Genomic DNA, 20,606 nt, shown 5'->3' with positions numbered 1-20,606 from the left:
ACAGGAGATCTTTCAGCAGAAACTTTGCAGGCCAGAAGGGAATAGCAGGATATATTTAAAGTACTGAAAGAAAAAAAATCTACAACCAAGATATTTTACCCGGCAAGGATCTCATTCAAAATGGATGGAGAAACCTAAAGCTTCACAGACAAGCAAAAGTTAAGAGAATTTAGCACCACCAAACCAGCTTTACAACAAATACTAAAGAGATTTGTATAGGCAGTAAACGCAAGAGAAAGGAAAGACCTACAAAAACAAACCCAAAACAATTAAGAAAATGTCAACAGGAACATATATATGAATAATTACTTTAAATGTAAACAGATTAAATGCACCAACCAAAAGATACAGACTGGTTAAATGGATATAAAAACAAGACCCATATATGTGCTGCCTACAAGAGACTCACTTTAGACCTACAGACACATACAGACTGAAAGTAAAAGGATGGAAAAAGATATTCCATGCAAATGGAAATCAAAAAGAAGCTGGAGTGGCAATTCTTATTTCAGACAAAGTAAACTTTAAAATAAAGAATATTACGAGCAATAAAGAAGGATACTACATAATGATCAAGGGATCAATCCAAGAAGAAGACATAACAATTTTAAATATTTATGCACCCAACACAGGAGCACCTCAATACATAAAGCAAATACTAACAAATATACGAGGGGAAATCAACAGTAACACAATAACAGTAGGGTACTTTAACACCATACTTTCACCAATAGACAGATCATCAAAACAGAAAATCAATAAGGAAATACAAACCTTAAATGAAACATTAGACCAAATGGACCTAATTGCTATCTTCAGGATTCCATCCAAATGCAGAAGAATACATTTTCTTCTCAAATGCACATGGAACATTCTCCAGGACAGACGACTTCTTGGGCCACAAATCAAGCAGCAGTAAATTTAAGAAAACTGAAATCATATCAAGCATCTTCTCTGATCATAACACTAGGAGACTAGATATCAACTACAGGAAAAAAAAACTGCAAAAAACACAAACACATGAAGATTAAACAGTACACTACTAAATAACAAATAGGTTACTAAAGAAATAAGAAGGGAAATCAAAAGATTCCTAGAAACAAATGACAATGAAAACAGGATGACCCAAAACCTATGGGATACAGCAAAAGCAGTTCTAAGAGGGAAGTTTATAGCAAAACAATCCTATCTCAAGAAACAAGAAAAACATCGAACAGATTACACCTAAAGCAGCTGGAAAAAGAAGAAGAAAAAGAACCCCAAAGTCGCAAAAGGAAATGAATCATAAAGATCAGAGCAGAAATAAATGAAAAAGAAATGAAGGAAACAATAGCAAAGATTAATAAAACTAAAAGCTGGTTCTTTGAGAAGATAAACAAAATTGACAAACCACTGACTCATCGAGAAAAAAAAGGGAGAAAAATCAACAAAATTAGAAATGAAAAAGGAGAGGTTACAACAGACAACACAGAAATATAACAGTTCATAAGAGAGTACTATGAGCAACTATATGTTAATAAAATGGGACAACCTAGAGGAAGTGGACAGATTCTTAGAAATGTTCAACCTCCCAAGACTGAACCAGGAAGAAACAGAAATTATGAACAAGCCAATTACAAACAATGAAATTGAAACTGTGATTAAAAATTTCCCAAAAAACAAAAGCCCAGGGCCAGACAGCTTCACAGGGGAATTCTATCAAACATTTAGACAACAGCTAATGCCTATTTTTCTGAAACTCTTCCCAAAAATTCCAGAGGAAGGAATACTTCCAAACTCATTCTACGAGGCCACAATTACTGATACCAAAACCAAACAAAGAAATCATGAAAAAAGAAAAGTATAGGCCAATATCACTGATGAATATAGATGTAAAAATCCTCAATGAAATTCTAGCAAAAAGAATTTAACAACACATTAAAAAGATCATAGACCATGATCAAGTCAGGTTTATCCCAGGTATGCAAGGATTCTTCAATATATGCAAATCAATCAATGTGATAAACCATATTAACAAATTAAAAGATAAAAACCATATGATAACCTCCAGCAGAAAAACCTTTTGACAAAATTCAGCACCCATTTATGACACAAACTCTTCCAAAAATGGACATAGAAGGAATCTACCTTAGCCTAATAAAGGCCATATACAACAAACTCAGAGCAAACATTGTTATCAATGGGTAGAAACTAAAAGCATTCCCTCTGAGATCAGGAACAAGACAAAGATGCCCACTCTTGCCACTATTATTCAACAGTTTTGGAAGTCCTAGTCACAGCAATCCGAGACAAGAAAGAAATAAAAGGAATCCAGATTGGAAAGGAAAAAGTAAAACTCAATTTGCATGACATGATACTATATGTAGAAAACCCTAAAGATATTATCAGAAAATTACTGGAACTAATCAGTGAATTTAGTAAAGTCACAGGATACAAAATCAATACACAGAAATTGCATTCCTATATACTAACAACTGAAAAATCAGAAATTAAGGAATCAATCCCATTTATCATTTGCAACTAAAAGAATAAAATAACTAGGAATAAACCTATCTAAGGAGACAAGAGAGCTATATACAGAAAACTGTAAGACACTGTTGAAAGAAATCAAAGATGACATAAACAGATGGAGAGATATTCCATGCTCCTAGGTTGGAAGAATCAATATTGTGAAAATGACTATACTACCAAAAGCAATCTACAGATTCAATGCAACCCCTATCAATTTACCAATGGCATTTTTCACAGAACTAGAACAAAAAATTTCACAATTCGTATGAAAATACAAAAGGCCCCAAATAGCCAAAGCAATCTTGAGAAAGAAGAATAGAAGTATAGCCCAATGAACTAGGCTAGAAAGCCAGAGATAAACCCATGCACATGTGAGCACCTAACTTTGACAAAGGAGGCAAAAACATACAATGGGGAAAAAAACAGTCTCTTCAATAAGTGGTGGTTGAAGAACTGGACAACTACATGCAAAAGAATGAAATTAAAACACTTCCTAATACCATCCACAAAGATAAAACAGATTAAAGACCCAAGACCAAAAACTATAAAACTCATAGAAGAAAACATAGGCAGAACACTGCATGACATAAATCATAGCAAGATTCTTTATGACCTACCTTCTAGAATAGTGGAAATAAAGACAAAAATAAATAAATGGACCTAATTAAACTTAAATGCAAAAGCTTTCGCCTTCATAAACAAGGTAAAAAGATAACCCTCAGAATGGGAGAAAATAATAGGAAATGAAACAGCTGACAAAGAATTAATTTCTAAAATATACAAGTAGCTCATACAACTCAATACCAGAAAAACAAAGAACCCAACCAAAAAGTGGGCAAAAGACCTAAACAGACATTTCTCCAAATAAGACATACAGATGGCTAATAAACATATGAAGAGATGCTCAACATCACTCATGATTAGAGAAATGCACATCAAAACTACAAAGAGATATCACTTCACTCCAGACAGAATGGCCATAATCAAAAAATCCACAAACAAGTGCTGGAGAGGGTGTGGAGAAAACGGAACCCTCCTACACTGCTGTTGGGAATGTAAACTGATACAGCCACTATGGAAGACAGTATGGAGAACCCTTTAAAAACTAGGAGTTAAACCACCATAGGGCTTCCCTGATAGCTCAGTTGGTAAAGAATCCACCTGCAAGGCAGGAGACCCCAGTTCAATTCCTGGGTCAGGAAGATCTGCTGGCAAAGGGACAGGCTACCCACTCCAGTATTCTTGGGCTTCCCTTGTGGCTCAGCTGGTAAAGAATCAGCCTGCAATGTGGGAGACATGGGTTTGATCCCTGGGTTGGGAAGATCCCCTTGAGAAAGGAAAGGCTACCCACACCAATATTCTGGCCTGGAGAATTCCATAGACTGTATATGTATAGTCCATGGGGTTGCAGAGTCAGACATGACTGAGCAACTTTCACTTTTCACTTTTCAAAAACCACCATATGTACCAGCAATATCTCTTCTAGCCATATACCCTGAGGAAACCAAAACTGAAAAAGAGACATGCACCCCAATGTTCATTGCAGCACTATTTACAATAGACAAGACATAGAATCAACCTAGATGTCTACTGACAGGTGAATGGATAAAGAAGCTGTGGTACATATATACAATGGAATATTAGTCAGCCATCAAAAGGAACACATTTGAGTCAGTTCTAATGAGGTGGACAAACCTAGAGCCTATTATACAGAGTGAAATAAGTCAGAAAGAGAAATATAAATATCATATACTGACACATATATATGGAATCTAGAAAGATGGTACTGATGAATTTATTTGCAGGACAGCAATGGAGAAACAGACATAGAGAATAGACCCTATGGATGCAGCGGCGGGGAAGAAGGGAGAGTATGCAGAGAGGAACATGGAAACTTACAATACCATACATAAAATGGAGAGCCAACAGGAATTTGCTATATGACTCAGAGAACTCAAACAGGGGCTCTGTGACAATCTAGAAGGGTCGGATGGGGAGGGAAATGGGAGGGAGGTTCAGGAGGAGGGGCATGGGTATACCTATAACTGATTCTTGTTGATGTTTGACAGAAAAAACCAAAATTCTGTAAAGCAATTATCCTTCAATTAAAAAATAAAGTGCCCCCCCAAAAAAAGCAGCAGCAGCTATGGCACATATATATAATGGAATATTACTCAGCCATAAAAGGAACACATGTGAGTCAGTTCTAATGAGGTGGATGAACCTAGAACCTATTATGCAGAGTAAAGTATTATAAGAAAGAGAAAAACAAATGTCATATATAACACATATATATGGAATCTAGAAGGATGGTATTGATGAGTCTGTACGCAGAGCAGCACTGGAGACTGCTTATATAGAGAACATTGGAGATGCAGATATAGAGAACAGATTTAGGACATGGTAGAAGAGTGAGATAGAAGAGGGAGAGGGTTAGATAAATGGAGAGAGTAGCATGGATTCATATACACTAACATATGTAAATAGGTAGCCAACAGGAATTCGCTGTATGGCTCAGGGCAACTCAAACGGGGCTCTGTAATAGCCTAGAGGGGTGGGAATGGGCAGGAGATGGGAGGGAGATTCAGGAGGGAGGGGACATATGTATACCAATGATTAGTAGTATGGTAAATCAAATCAATACTGCAAACCAATCATCAAAAATAAATATTTTAAACAATGAATCTCAAGAGCATCATGTGGAATAAAAACAGCCTATTCAAAAGTGACAGACATATGATTCCATATATATATGTAATCACACATGACTGTTTACACAACATTTTTTAAATAACATTCTTGAAATAACAAAATTATAAAGATGGAGAACAAATTAGTGATTGCTGGCATAATGGGGATTGAAGGAAGAGTGTGACGATAATGGGGTATCATAAATGAGGTCTTGGTGGGGGTGGAATAGCTCTGTTTCTTGAATGAGGTGGTGGTTGCATAAATGTATACCTTTGATAAAATGACACAGAAGTACATAAGCATAATGCAGCAATGCCACTTTCCAGGATTTTCTATTGTAGTACAGTTATATAAGATGTAATCAATGAAAGAAACTGTCCAGGGGCCAGTGGACAGTACTCTATACTATCTTTGCACCTTGCCGAGGATTAGTAACTAGTTCAACATTAAAAAAAAAACCAAATCAATCAGATGTGGGGAGAACAATGAATGTTGACTATAACAAATTAATTGTATTAAAAAACAATCACAAAACAAATAAAAATCAATCAAATAACCACAATGAAGCAGATAGGTAGGAGTGGACCAAAATAACTGTAAAAAAGTGTTTGACAAAGCAAAAGACACAAAGAACTGTACCCAAATCTGTAATATAGTAAGTAAATTTGCTGTTCACAAGGGTGCAGGTTAGCAATTCTGAAACTATCTGTATTCTGGAGTTGAAAGAATAAGTAAATATATTACAGATAATGAGAGCCAGATTTCTTTTTGTGGGGAGAATGCAATTACAAATAAAAAAGGAAAGGAGAAAGACGAAAGTGACTCCTGTAGAGGCAGACTGGAGTCAGCAGTACCAACACAGACTCATGGCTTGTGTTGTTTTATTAATAAATACATGCAGATAGATACAGACATAAATGTAAACACAGATGTGTGTGCATGGTTATTTTCTAGTTCTTTCCCCTTAGAGTGTTACACTAATAAGGAGCACATCTATCATTCAGACCTTGGTTTCTAAATATCATTCTCCAATGAAAGGAACCATCTCCTTAGAGAACTGGCTGATTCCAAGGCAAGGAAAGAACAAGCTGAGTCTGGAACACCTTCTGGTGCCAGAAAGCAAGTAAACTTCATGTGTAGAGAAGGGTCATGTGGCAGGGAATGTCAGCAACCTCTGGGAGATGAAAACTTCAGTCTTACATCTATAAGAACACAAACTCTGCTGAGTAAGTGAGCTGAGAAGAGGCCCCAAGTTCCATATGAGAATGCATCCCAGGCAACACCTTGATTTTAGCCTTGTGAGGCCAAGCAGACAATCCAGCTACAGCACGTCTGGATTTCTGACCAACAGAAATTGTGAGGTGACAAATGGGTGTTGCTTTAAGCTGCGAAATTTGTGGTAATTTGATACATAGCAAGAGAAAAACTAACGTAACAAAAAAACTATAATATTCAAAATAGTCATGGTCAGCAAAGGCAAGAAAAAGGGAGGAATTCTCATAGAATGGAGGAAACTAAGATTGATGGAGACTAAAGAGACCTGACAACTAAATGAAACTTGTGATCTTGGAACACAAAAAAGATGTCAGTGGAAAAACTGATGAAATCTGAATAAATCTCACAATTCAGTTAACAGTTAACTGTGCCAAGGCTAATTTCTTCATTTTGATAATTGTTCTATGATCATGTTAGACATTAACATAAAGGGAACTCAGGTTAAGGGGATACAGGATTTTTTAATACTATTTTTGCAACTATTCCATAAGCCTAACTTTATCTCAGAAAGTTAAAAATATATCTATTTCCAAATTCTGTCTGCTGAAAAGACCTGGAACCAATACAATAATAAGCATATCTAATACCCAAGAATAATAAGCATATCTAAACCCAACTTGTCTCTAAATATTATTTTCATTAAAAAATAATAGAATTCCTTAGTACAATGGCCAATTCCAGGTGTAAATAAAGAAATTTATAAGATGAGCCTTGTATTAGTTTTCCAGAGAAACAGAAACAATATAACAGGGAATCAGATCAAGCAGTTTTGGAAATGAGCAAGTCCCAAAATCTGTAGGGCGAGTTGGAAAGCTGGATGAGGACAGCCAGTTGGTTTAGTTCTAGTCTAAGTTCAAAGGCCAGACAGTCAGTGGTGTAGCTCCTGACAGAAGGATTTTAGGCTTAAGACTTGAACTGATATTTCAGTCCAAGTGTGAAGACAGGAAAAATGTTAATAATCCAGCTGGAAGGCAATCAGGGAGGAGCCGTTTCCTCTCACTTGACTTTTTTGTTCTATTCAGGCCTTCATTGACTGGATGAAGCTCACCCACACTAGGGGGAAAATCTGCTTTATCCAATTTACTAATTTAAATGTTAATCTCATCTAAAAACACCCAAAATAATGTTTGACCAAATATCTGGGCACCACATGGCCCAGTCCAGTTGACACATAAAATTAACCATCCCTAGGCTGTAACATTTTGTTCTGACAAAAATCAAGGAAGTTACCACAGATTACGGAAGTCTTGTCAAAAGGACACAGAGCAACAAAAAGGTATCCACTGGTCAAAGGTAGGACAATTTGAGCATGAAAATGAATAATAAATACAATTAATTCAAGTATTAAAATAATTAAATTAATTAAATCAAATTAATTAATCAAGTAGTAAATTAAATTAATTAAAGATCCACGAGTCCATAGAGATAAATTTAAAAAGAGAAAAAGTCCAAAGCTAAAGAAAACAAAATTTTAAAAAACAACACAGGTATACACCAATGGAAGTAACTAGGACACCAATTCTTACTCTGATAATTAACTAGTGATCTCCCTTTCCAGTAAAAACTGTATTTCAGGGTACCAAATTACCCTTTTTTGTTGTTTTTAAACAACAAAATTTAAAAAACAGTGTTTCACAACCCGTAATAAAGAAAAAAGATTCATTGGTGAAACCACAGATTCAAGTTTGGTGGGGTCTTTCCAACAGAGGAACCAGGCTCTCTCTCTAAATTCACTGATCAACATTAGCACCAGCTAGTGGATTACAATATCAAGGATGGCACTGCCATGGAGTGACTGCCAAAACGTTGTACATAAATCTATTATGCGATGGTTGATAAGAGTTTGAGCAAGATCCCCGAGTTGGTGATGGACAGGGAAGCCTGGTGTGCTACAGTCCATGGGGTCGCAAAGAGTCGGACATGACTGAGCAACTGAACTGAAATCTAATCATGTCTTTAGGGCTAACTTTCATTTAAAGGAAATATGAGAGATAGAGGAACAAAGTAAAGGAACTACAGAGAAAGCAAACAAATAAATACAGAAAGTGGGACATCCTATTAAACAACTGACCGAGCAAGTTAAACACATGTTAAAAACAAGTTAAAAACATGAAGTTAAAGAAATAAAGTACAAGTACAAGGGAAGGGCTGTTTTAGAGTAAGAGGGATCTGACATAAGCAAATACACTGTATCAACCTTGTTTGGATGTTGATTGAGTTGTAAAATCTGTCTTTTAACACACTCACAGAAATTTGACTATGGAATGGTATTAAATGATGCCTAGAATTTATTTATTGATAATTTTATTAGGTAAGATAGAGGCATTATGCTGCTATGTTTTAAAAAAATCCATATTTTATAAGATGTATACTGAGTATGCAAGAGAGACTTGATACAATACCTGGGATTTTCTTAAAAACTAAAGAAAAAATAAGAATAAAAAGAATGGGGGAAAAAATCTAATCCCTAAGAATATTCTTGCCCAGGGTTAAAAAGTCATGTCTAAGCTTCTGAAATTTGAAATTCAGAAGGATGAATACCGCTTTTAAAACTTGTTTTTGCCATTCCCTATATCTTACAAAATGTTGACCACACAGCAGACACTAAAAGAATACATAGATATCAGATACCTTTTTCACATTTACAAGAACGCCTTTCTTTTCTTGTTGGTTTCCCTTTTTCTACCTCCCTCATCCCTTAAAATATTCAGAAATTTCCACTCAAAAGCTGTCTCCAAACTTTAGCAGTTACATAATTACGTATTACACCCTAATTCTTTCTTTTTTCTTTTCTTTTTTTTTTTTGCAGTATTTTGTGGCATCCTATGTTCCCCAAGCAGGGATCAAACCCATGCCCCCTACATTGGGGGCATGGAGTCTAAATCATTGGACTGCCAGGGAAGTTCCAGACAAAGTAAATTCATTGCTAATAATATAAGTGTTCATTTTCTACCACTTAAAATACATGTTTAATATCTGTAAATTCAAAACAGGTGTTCTTAAGTTTTTGTCTTTAGAATTTTATGGAAGGCAACAGAACTATACTTAAGCCATGGAAGTCAGTAATTAGAGATTTCATATTTAGGGGGAAAAAAAAATCCTGAGTGCTTACTCTTCCAGGCATTATTCTAAGAGCTTTGCCTATATTAATTATTAAAACAGTACTAACTGATTATTAAAACAATCCTATGACGTAGGTACTATTATTATTCTTATTTTCTCAATGAGGCAGACAAAGTAAAAGTAACTTACTCAAGGTTCATAGCTAACATATCCAGTACCAGGACTCAAAAGTACACAGTCTAGCTCCAAAACCCCAGTTGACTCACAGGGAGGCATGCTTTGCCTGATGCTTATCCTATCTGCTCCATTTCAGTATTAACAGTTGGCTTTCATTGTTTCCAAAGAGAAAATGAACAGAAAAATGATGTAAGAATTAATAGTAAAACTTACCTTTTGAATGGCCTCTTCCATATCCAACTCAAATTGTTCATCCTGTAATAATCTAAGGAACCTCTTGCGCTCAGCCCTGTCATCATTCTCACTCTGCACCATTCGGTCCCTGGTTTGATTCTGTAGCCTTTGTAGTGCCTCGACCTGCAATTTTTTGCAATAGTTTATATCTACTAAATTCTGATGCCTTTCACTGAAGCTCAAAGTTCTCCTTTTGGAAGCCTAAGATGGAGAAGGGAAAACAAAAAAAAGCATACTTTGGTATTCCAGGATCTAATTTGTAAAAATACATTGATGTAGCCCCAGAAACAAATGAAACTGTAATAAACGAAAGGAGTTTGGCTTCCTCTCCAAATTCAGAGACATAACAAAAAAACAATGTGGTAGATTTAAAAAAAAAATTTTTTTTTAAGATGTATCAATGAAGCAGGTACTATTTGTGTTTCCCATCTTATAGATGAGGCATGGAAAGCTAAAGCAACTTGACTCAAGTTTCCTCAGCCAATAAACAGCCATATTAGAGTTCTAAGACGCGCAGCTGAGTTCTATATACCCAGTTCTTTACCACTACGCAGGGAATACCTCCTCATTCCATCCTCTACTCCTTCCCCCTTGGCCGTGAAGTGCGGTTCAAAGGCCGCTCACGTTTCTCTAATGCACATTAAATAAGTCAATCCGCTATTTATTCATTCGCTCTCTTCTGGAGCTTTATTTCCACTCATTTGTTCAGCAGTTCTTAAACATCTCCCAAATTTCCAGAAACGTGGGAAGCAATAATTTTTTTGCCGGGCAGATCAAATGAGAGGCAGGGCAGGGGTCAGCCACCACGCACGCGCGTCGCTTAAATAGCAGCACCTGAGGTCTCTGAGGTACGATTTTCCCATTTAATTCTCAGATAGGCACTTCAAATCCTTTTTTAGAAGCAGGCTGGCTCTAAACTAGAATTAAATCAATAGACAACCGAGTAGTTTCGGCATGCTTACCATCTCGGCAGACTAAACTCCCCTTCTCCCGCTCGGGCGGCTACAACCTCCAGCGGAAAACCCAAACACCAGTAGGGCTCTCTGGTGCCCGCGCGGTTTCCCAGCAACCGCCACCGCGGCGTGCCCGCCCGAACCGTGACTACGCTCAATGTCGCCGCTTCCCATTGGACGCAGCAGTACCCAATCAGTACTGAGCTTCTTGAGAGGCTGGCAGGAGGGCTACTCCAAAGGTGTAAAGGAGGCAGGCGGGAGTTCCAAATGTATCATAGTTCAAGGCATTTGCAGTCTGTTAAGAGGCCAACATTCCTCCCAAGGGACGAAGTGTGGGCTTTGTGGAGTTTGGAACCAAGTGAAATGTAGAAACTGTTTACTGAGAAGTACGCCAAACTCCTATGTAAGACAAATGCGGGAGATCTGGGTTCAACCCCTGGGTTGGGAAGATCCCCTGGAGGAGGGCATGGCAACCCACTCCAGTATTCTTGTCTGGAGAATCCTCATGGACAGAGGAGCCTGGTGGGCTTCAATCGTTAGGGTCGCAAAGAGGCGGACACGACTGAGCAACTAAGCACCTATGTAAGACATGAGACCAAAGGCACTTTCCTTACACAGAACATGTTACAACCTCAGTGCATGTTGTACAGGGCTGATGACCGCCTAGGTCCTCAGCAGTGGGAGGCACGGTCACGGTGCATAATTATTGATTAATAACCACTGTGGGTGGCCCACAGAAGCTGTAAAAACATGGGCCACATGGATCCCATTCCAGGAACCAATGAGAGAGCAGATATATAATGGCAGATGTCGGTCAGGTTTATTTTACTGGCAAGTTAGACAGTGACGTCTGTTTTAAATGGAAGAACTTAAGAGCCGGAATGGGTCAGAGAAATTAGTCAAATATATTGATTTTAGAAATGACATTTATAGAAATCATCTCAAAACTAAAATTAAAAAAAATTTTTAAGGTAGGTAGTGTGTGAACTTGACTTAGTCTGCGCTATCAAATTAAAGTCCATCTTGTGTAGCAATGTCTGCTTAAATATTAATAATAAGACTTGTAGTTTAAGCTCCAAAATATAAAAACTTGGAAGTTTTCACTTCCCTCCTGACTACCACATAAAGCTGGGTAAACTTGAAACTAATAACTTTTCTTGCATTCATCATACAGCTGAGGTCAAAGGGCAACCCACCACCCTGAAATCTGCAGAGAGGTAAATACAGAGAGTCACAGTCAAGACCTGCTTATCTGGATCAGGAGCCCCTGAAGCCATGAATTAGGAATAATTAAATTTTAATTTTTATGGATTTCTAGAGACTGAGTATGAAGTAAAGTCAGTGAAACTAGTGGGGACTACAGTATTAGAGAGGTCCCCACACTTCTTCCATAGGTTTTGCCTCCAGTAATCTCAGCAGGTTCTCACAATGACAAACCAAGAATGGGCTCCCATGGCTCTAACGGGGGATTGAAAAGAAGCATTTCACAATTTAATATTCAACCCTCTGGAAACACTTCTCTGCAATAAAGACTTACTGTCCAGAGGAAAAGATTTCACCAGCACCTTATTTCACCTGGGGCAAGGATATTTCTCTGCCTCCAGCCTCCTCCAGCCTTCCTGTCTCATCTAAGGGGAGAAAATGGGATCTAAGAAATATCTGTGAAGGTCATAGCCCAGGGACACAGCTCTACTGAAAGATTTAATCATAAAATCATAGAATGTTTCCCCTTTCCCACATTTTATCACCACACCAACAATGCTCCAGTGTATACACTGGACTGACTGCAGCTGAAGTCCTCCAAAACACTCACTCTGGGAGACAAGATGGCAGAGGAGTAAGACAGGAAGATCGCCATCCTCCCCACAAATACATGAAAACGCCCCCTCTGTCTAACAATGGATTTGTAGGGAATCCAAAGACAACAGGAGACAAAAACATGAGAGGGATTTGAAGCCTCTGGAACCTACAGCTATAGCAAAACACAGTCTAACTCACAGCCATATAACAAAGGAAGCACACTCCAAAGCACTGTTTACCTCAGTCCCTGTTACCCAATATACTATGTCCAGCTTTCAACAACAAATTAGAAGGCTAACGGCAGACTGTTAAGAGGGAAGGGAAAGCACACTCTGAAAAGGTAAGTAAGCATCAGAATTAGACTCAGCCATCACACACATTTGGGATTAAACAAGAATTTAAAATAACTACAATAAATATACTAAAGGATCTGACAGAAAAAGTGGACAACACACAAATGAAAGAGTAATTTAAGCAGAGAAATGAAAACTCTTAAGAATCCAAAGGAAATTGGAGAAATCAAATACACTGTAACAAATGAAGAATGCCTTTATTAGGATATCAGTAGAGTGGACACCACTGAAAGAGAATCAGCGAGCTGGAACATGCATCAATAGAAACCTCCCAAACTGAAATGCAGAGATGAATAGCAAATAGATAATCTTAATAGGCTTTTAGACCTCACCTTAGACTCAATTTGTTCTCTAACATCAGAAGAGGACTTATGTGAGTGTGAGTGAATGTGTGTGTGTAGGGAGAAGACTATGTTTCTGTCTCTTGGGAGTCTTATAAACTCAGTTATTACGAAAGTAAAACTGTTGACAGGGTGTGTACAGTACAAAACATTTTGAAATCAGGATGCAACTACTATTCGCATTTAATCCCATTATTCTAACAACTTCACCAAGTACTCTCCAAAAATTTGTTGTTGTTATTTTGAACACTGGTGTTCTCCAAGCATTTAAAATAGTACTTGGCATATAGTAAGTGATAAATAAATACTTGTTAAACAAACAAATTATTGAAATTGTATTACTGTTATGCACACAGGAGAAAGCTCTACCAGCTATAACTCAATTTTATTTATATTTTCAAAGAGTGAACTTTTGGTTTTATCATTTCCATTTTTTTTAATTTACAAGTCCATTCTTTTCTGCTCTTAATATCATTATTTTCTTCTCTGTTTGTTTTGGGCTTAATTTGCTCTTAATTTTATAGTTTCATAAGGTGAAAACTTAAATTTTTAAGACCATCCTTCTTGGGAATTCTCTGGAGGTCAGAGTTTTAAAGGGCTTCCCTGGTGGCTCAGACAGTAAAGAATCTGCCTGCAATGCAGGAGACCTGGGTTTGATCCCTGGGTGGGGAAGATCCCCTTGAGAAGGGAATGGCTACTTGCTCCAGTATTCTTGCCTGGAGAATTCCACAGACAGAGGAGTCTGGTGGGCTACAATCCATAGGATTGCATAGTTGGACACGACTGAATGACGAAGACACACACACTGGGGTTAAAACTCAAAGTTTCCATTATAGGGGGTAAGGATTCAATCCCTGGTCAGGGAACTAAGATCCCACATGCCACGTGGTGTGGCCAAAAAAAAAAGGACCATCTTCTTTTCAAATATGAATGTATAACTTATAATTCTCTCTAAGCCTAGCTTTAGCTGCCTCCCACAGATTTTGATGTGTTGTAATTCTCAATTGTTCGATTAAAAATAGTCAAAGACTTCTTTGACCATGAATTATTTAAGAGTGTTTTGTTAACTTTCTCAACGGTTCAGATTGTCCAGATGTCTTTTTGTTATTAATTTCTGGTTTAATTCCATTATGGTCAGAGAACATACTTTGTATGACTTCAAATCTTTTTAATTGAAGTTTGTTTTATTGTTCAGAATACAGTCTGTTCTGGTGAATGTTTCATATGTTCCTGAAAAGAATACATAATCTGGTGTTTGGGGTGAGGTGTTCAACAAGGTCAAGGTGACAGAGAACGCTGTTCAAGATTACTGAGAATGTTGTTCAAGCTTTCTATATCCTCAACACTCCTCTCAGTAATTGCTTTATGAATTGATAAATGCGTTATCAATTACTGAGAGGAGTGTTGAAGTAGCCAAGAATAACTGTGGATTTGCTTATTTCTCTTTTAAGTTCTTTTTTTTTTTTTTTTGCTATATACATTTTAAAGCTCTATTGTTAGATTTATACATCTTTAGGATTATTAGGTCCTAAAAACATTTTGACATTAACATTTTGAAATGACCCTCTTTTTCTCTGGTGATAATATTTTTTCTGAAGTCTTATTGATATTAATATAGGCACTCCAGTTTTTATTTAACTAATGTTTATATAATGTATCTTTCTCCATGCTTATAGTTTTAATCTTTTATATTTAAATTGGATTGTCTGTAGATAGCATATAGTTGGGTGCTGCTTTTTTATTCAGTCTGACAATCACCATCCTTTAATTGGTGTGTTTATACTATTTACATTTATATATCATTATGGGTTTGTATGGATTGATATCTACAATTTTGCAAATTTTAAAATATTTGTTGCATCTGTTGTATATTCATTTTTCTCTTTTTCTTTCTTTTTGATTATTTTTTGTGATGCCATTTTATTTTCAATATCAGCTTATTATTTATACCTCTAATTTTTTAGTGATTTCCCTATGATTTACTATAAATATATATATTTAAATACTCAGATATTGTAATTCTGCTTCACTTGTCATGTGTAAACCTTAAAACATTTTAACTTCAATTCCTCCATCCCATCTTTTCTGCTATTATCATACATTTTATTTTTACATATGTAAATCCACAATATATATGTTACCACATATGTTAGACATTTGATATTCTCTCAGAGCTCTCAAATGCTCTATTTTTTCCCTCCTCCAATTTTTCTTTATGTTTCAGTTTAGGTAATTTTTATTTTTACATCTTCATATTTACTGACTCATTCCTCAGTTGCATTAAGGCCTCAGATAAGCCTGTCAAAGGCATTCTTCATGTTCATTAGTATTTAGTTTGTATTTAGTATTTCCATTAGCTGTTAGTTTCCATCTTCTCACCTAAAAGCACTCATCTTCTCACATATATTGTCTATCTTTTCCATTAGAGACTTTAACATATTAATTATAGTATTTAAATTTTTCTGCTGGTTTCACCATCTAGGTCATATGAATTTTTTTCTGTTGATTGCTTCATCTTAATACACCTTTTATAAGTTTTTTTGTACTTTTTATGCATGTGTGTGTGTCGTACTTTTTGATTGAATGACAGACATCATATGTAAGACAGCAAAGACTGAGCTAAGTCATATTTACGCCTGGTAATAAGCATGTCCATTCTCCTAACTTTAATGTAGGAGACTGAGTTTGTAGAGTCAGGAATTAAGCTGGATTTGAACATTATCTTCAGTACACAGTATCTTCAAATTTCTCTCCTGTTATCTTGTGCTTATGTTGGGGGTTGGTTTTCCAGAGAGCTTCTCTCAACATTCCTGCCTCACCCTTAGCATCGAGCCTTCTCTGGGTTCCAGAAGGTCGGAGGGTGTCTCCACACTCATCTCCTCCCCCAGCAGCACATCTCTCTTCTTGGTGGCTCCTGCTTGCTAGCCAGGAAGTGGTAAGAAGAGGGTCCTCTGTTATCTTGATCCAGTCTCAGCACTTGAGACAGACCTTGGCACACTAGGTCTCTGGTTTGGGGGGGTCTCATACCCTGGAAAAACTTTTCTTAATGGTTAAGTGTTCACTATATCCTCTTAGCCTTTAAGGAAAGTCTGATGCCATCAACCTGACCTGTAACAGCTTATATGTCTACCCCTTCAGATTTCTTCTTCAAACTTTGGCCAAAATGGATTTCTCTGAGCTTTTTCTTGTTGGCAGGGAGAGAGGGTGCTTGTATATCTGGATTTCTTAATAAGACTATGTGACGACTGAAAGTCCACCAGCTATCGTGCCAATGAGCTAACACATGCTCTGGATGGCATGGCAGAAGCATAGAAGGAAACCTGGTTCTTTATGACCACGGAGCTACCACTCCAGCCCTGGGTTGCCTAGCTCAGCACTTCACGTTGTCTGAAAGAAAAGTAAACTGATCTGTCTAAGCTTTTGTGTCCTCTGTTCCACTGGGATTCTATTAGCTATCCAAATGTAATTCCTAATTGATACAATCACTATCTCTGGTTAATTTCATGGGTGAAAATGAAAAAATAAATGTGCAATATTCATTGCCTTTTTAAATCAATGTTTGATTTTAAAGATGATGAGTATTTAGATTTCCTTTCTCACATTTGCCTCTCTCCCTTCTTTATCTTTTAAAAGTTACTAGTCAGTTTCCTTCCCTTAATCCCTGCAATCTTGGAGTCTTGATCACAATTTTTGATTCTTGTTTTTTTTTTCCTCCAAGATATCCATGCAGGGACTTCCTTGGTGGTCCAGTGGCTAAGACTTTGTGCTCTGAATGCATGGGGCCTGGGTTCAATCCCTGGTCAGGACCTAGGTCCCATAAGCCACAATGAAGAGCATGGTGCAACTAAAAATCCTGGATGCCTCAACTAAGACCACCCAGTGCAGCCAAATAAAAAGATAATTAAAACACACACACACACACACACACACACACACACACACACACACAAAAAAAAAAAAAAACCCTCCCCCCAGGATATCCATGTAGCATGCTTGTCCAGTAATTTGATAATCCCCAGAGTTATGAAATTGTTATCTAAAAATTGGCACTTGCCATCTACCTCTACAAGGATTAAGTCATTATCCATTGCAGTCACTGACCTGCAACACATCCTGAAAAGGAGTTTAGGGTGCAGATAAGAAATGAGGCACTCTGCTCTGGGAACAACTGGCAGAACAAGCTTTCAGGTAGTTAGATATTTTCAAAAGATTTTATGAGTTCAAAATAAAAAATATCTGCATCTTCTCATATGTCAGTAGTCAGTTCAGTTCAGTCACTCAGTCGTGTCCAACTCTTTGTGACCTCATGAACCACAGCACGCCAGGCCTCCCTGTCCATCACCAACTCCCGGGGTTTACTCAAACTCATGCCCATCGAGTTGGTGATGCCATCCAGCCATCTCATCCTCTGTCATCCTCTTCTCCTCCCTCCCCCAATCCCTCCCAGAATCAGGGTCTTTTCCAATGAGTCAACTCTTCGTATGAGGTGGCCAAAGTATTGGAGTTTCAGCTTCAGCATCAGTCCTTCCAATGAACACCCAGGACTGATCTCTTTTAGGATGGACTGGTTGGATCTCCTTGCTTGAGACTCTCAAGGGACTCTCAAGTCTTCTCCAACACCACAGTTCAAAAGCATCAATTTTTCGGCGCCCAGCTTTCTTCACAGTCCAACTCTCACATCCATACATGACCACTGGAAAAATCATAGCCGTGACTAGATGGACCTTTGTTGGCAAAGTAATGTCTCTGCTTTTTAATATGCTATCTAAGTTGGTCATAACTTTGCTTCCAAGGAGTAAGCATCTTTAATTTCATGGCTGCAGTCACCATCTGCAGTGATTTTGGAGCCCAGAAAAATAAAGTCTGACACTGTTTCCACTGTCTCCCCATCTATTTCCCATGAGGTAATAGGACCAGATGCCATGATCTTCGTTTTCTGAATGTTAAGCGTTAGGTCAACTTTTTCACTCTCCTCTTTCACTTTCATCAAGAGGCTTTTTAGTTCCTCTTCACTTTCTGCCATAAGGGTGGTGTCATCTGCATATCTGAGGTTATTGATATTTCTCCCGGCAATCTTGAATCCAGCCTGTGCTTCCTCCATTCCAGCATTTCTCATGATGTACTCTGCATATAAGGTAAATAAGCAGGGTGACAATATACAGCCTTGACGTACTCCTTTTCATATTTGGAACCAGTCTGTTGTTCCATGTCCAGTTCTAACTGTTGCTTCCTGACCTGCATACAGGTTTCTCAAGAGGCAGGTCAGGTGGTCTGGTATTCCCATCTCTTTCAGAATTTTCCACAGTTTATTGTGATTCACACATTCCAAGGTTTTGGCATAGTCAATAAAGCAGAAATAGATGTTTTTCTGGAACTCTCTAGCTTTTTCGATGATCCAGCAGATGGATATTGGCAATTTGATCTCTGGTTTCTCTGCCTTTTCTAAAACCAGCTTGAACATCTGGAAGTTCTTGGTTCACGTATTGCTGAAGCCTGGCTTGGAGAATTTTGAGCATTACTTTACTAATGTGTGAGTTGAGTGCAATTGTGTGGTAGTTTGAGCATTCTTTGGGATTGCCTTTCTTAGGGACTGGAATGAAAATCGACCTTTTCCAGTCCTGTGGCCATATGTAGCAAGCACCAAAATCATTAATGGAGACATTTGCTCCTCATGACTAGCAGCAATATTCATGAAACTTGCAGTAACCTTCTACATGTGTTCTTGACTGCATGTACCCCCTCCACTAAAATCACATAAAATATGGAACTTCTCCCTACCTCTTCAGAGCAATTCCTCAGAGCTATCTGGAATGCTGTCTCCCAGACTATAGCCCTCATTTTTCCCCAAATAAAAGTGAAATCACAACTCCTACACTGTGCATATTTTCAGTCAACATCATTTACAAATTGGATAAGCATGTCTTCTGTATTTTCAAGTACTTCATGGATAAAAATGTTGAGTAAGACTGGGAGAACACAGAGCCCTGACATGAGCTACAAGAGTCTCTCTCCAGGTGGAACTAGATCAGCAAACTTTGAGTAAGGTCATTCAACTATTTACCAATGCACAAATTTTACTAATATACTACCAATATTTTCAGACCCTTCTATAGGACTATACTGAGGGAATTCTCCAAAAACACTTCTCTAAAGTCTAGATACATTATGATTTCTTCATTTCCTTAACTACCTAACACAATCTAATTGACTGCTTGGCATCCAAATGACAAATTCTTTGGTTGTATGGATAGACTCAAGTCAACATTATATACCTGAAATGCTCACAGATCAATAAATATAGAAGTCTTTGAAACATTAAAAGAGTACAAACCTGATCATTAAATGTTTAGTTACTTGATGAAGGTAAGCTCTATTATGACAATGGACTTCTAAATCACAATAGTGGTTTAGATTTTGCAAGGAAATATTTGTAACTTTGAAGAAGGAAATGGCAACCCACTCCAGTATTCTTGCCTAGGAAATCCCTTGGACAGAGGAGCCTGGTGGATTACAGTCCACAGGGTCACAATGTCAGATGTGACTTAACGACTAAACAACAAAAAATTTGTAACTTTAAGACTACTCATTAATCAAATACAGAGAGTATTTCATTCATCAATACATAGATTATCTGTTTCATCAGGCAGTTAAATATATCAATACTATTTGCTTCTTAAAATAAGCAATTAATATTTCAGAACACCACAGAAAGCAATAGTTTAAATGCAATACTCATTGTCTAATTTTACCAAAATGTGGTTAGCATAGAACAAACATTGAAAGATAAACATTACATTTAGAATGTAGCAATATGAATGTTAGGATGATCAGAAGGATGCTTCAGATGGGGAATCTATTGAAGGAGGAAGCACTATATTTAGTTAGTACAAATAAACTAAGGAGAAACCATGTAGGTTATCAAAAATTATGAGAGAGAAAAAAGGATTTGTAAATTGGTTGCTATGCTTTTATCCACAATGGTGAGGGGAACAACAACACAAAATCAGCAGCATTCTGGCCAAGTAGGAAGCAAGTTCTCAGCCATACAGTCCTCTCATTGCACTCCTGGTTGCCCTAGCAAAGGGACCTCCATCTTTATAAGATAGAGGAAGGAAATTCTGTTCAAGAAGGTATATACAACTGACCCTTGAACTACATGGGTTTGAACTGCAAAGGTTCACTTATACAGGCTTTTTTTTTTTTCCAAT

At 37.4% G+C, this 20,606-nt stretch overlaps 1 protein-coding gene across 2 annotated transcripts in view; it reads right to left on the bottom strand.

The window, feature by feature from the left end:
- The window catches only part of MNS1 (meiosis specific nuclear structural 1), a 64,205-nt gene extending 53,168 nt beyond the window's left edge, over window positions 1-11,037 (bottom strand). Inside the window, exons 1-2 of one of the 2 annotated variants that reach the window (XM_065941916.1) lie at window positions 10,914-11,037; window positions 9,931-10,152 (exon numbers count right to left, since the gene is read on the bottom strand). In XM_065941916.1, coding sequence (XP_065797988.1) covers window positions 9,931-10,152; window positions 10,914-10,916 — 225 coding nt within the window. In that variant the 5' untranslated portion in view covers window positions 10,917-11,037. The remainder of the gene's footprint in view (window positions 1-9,930; window positions 10,153-10,913) is intronic. The other variant, XM_065941917.1, reaches the window with a different exon arrangement.
- Window positions 11,038-20,606: the final 9,569 nt, after the last annotated feature.

The sequence above is a fragment of the Muntiacus reevesi genome, chromosome 7, assembly GCF_963930625.1.
Source record: "Muntiacus reevesi chromosome 7, mMunRee1.1, whole genome shotgun sequence".
Taxonomy (NCBI): Eukaryota; Metazoa; Chordata; class Mammalia; order Artiodactyla; family Cervidae; genus Muntiacus; species Muntiacus reevesi.
The sequence above is the reverse complement of the archived record's forward strand: the minus strand, read 5'-3'. Positions and strand labels throughout refer to the sequence as shown.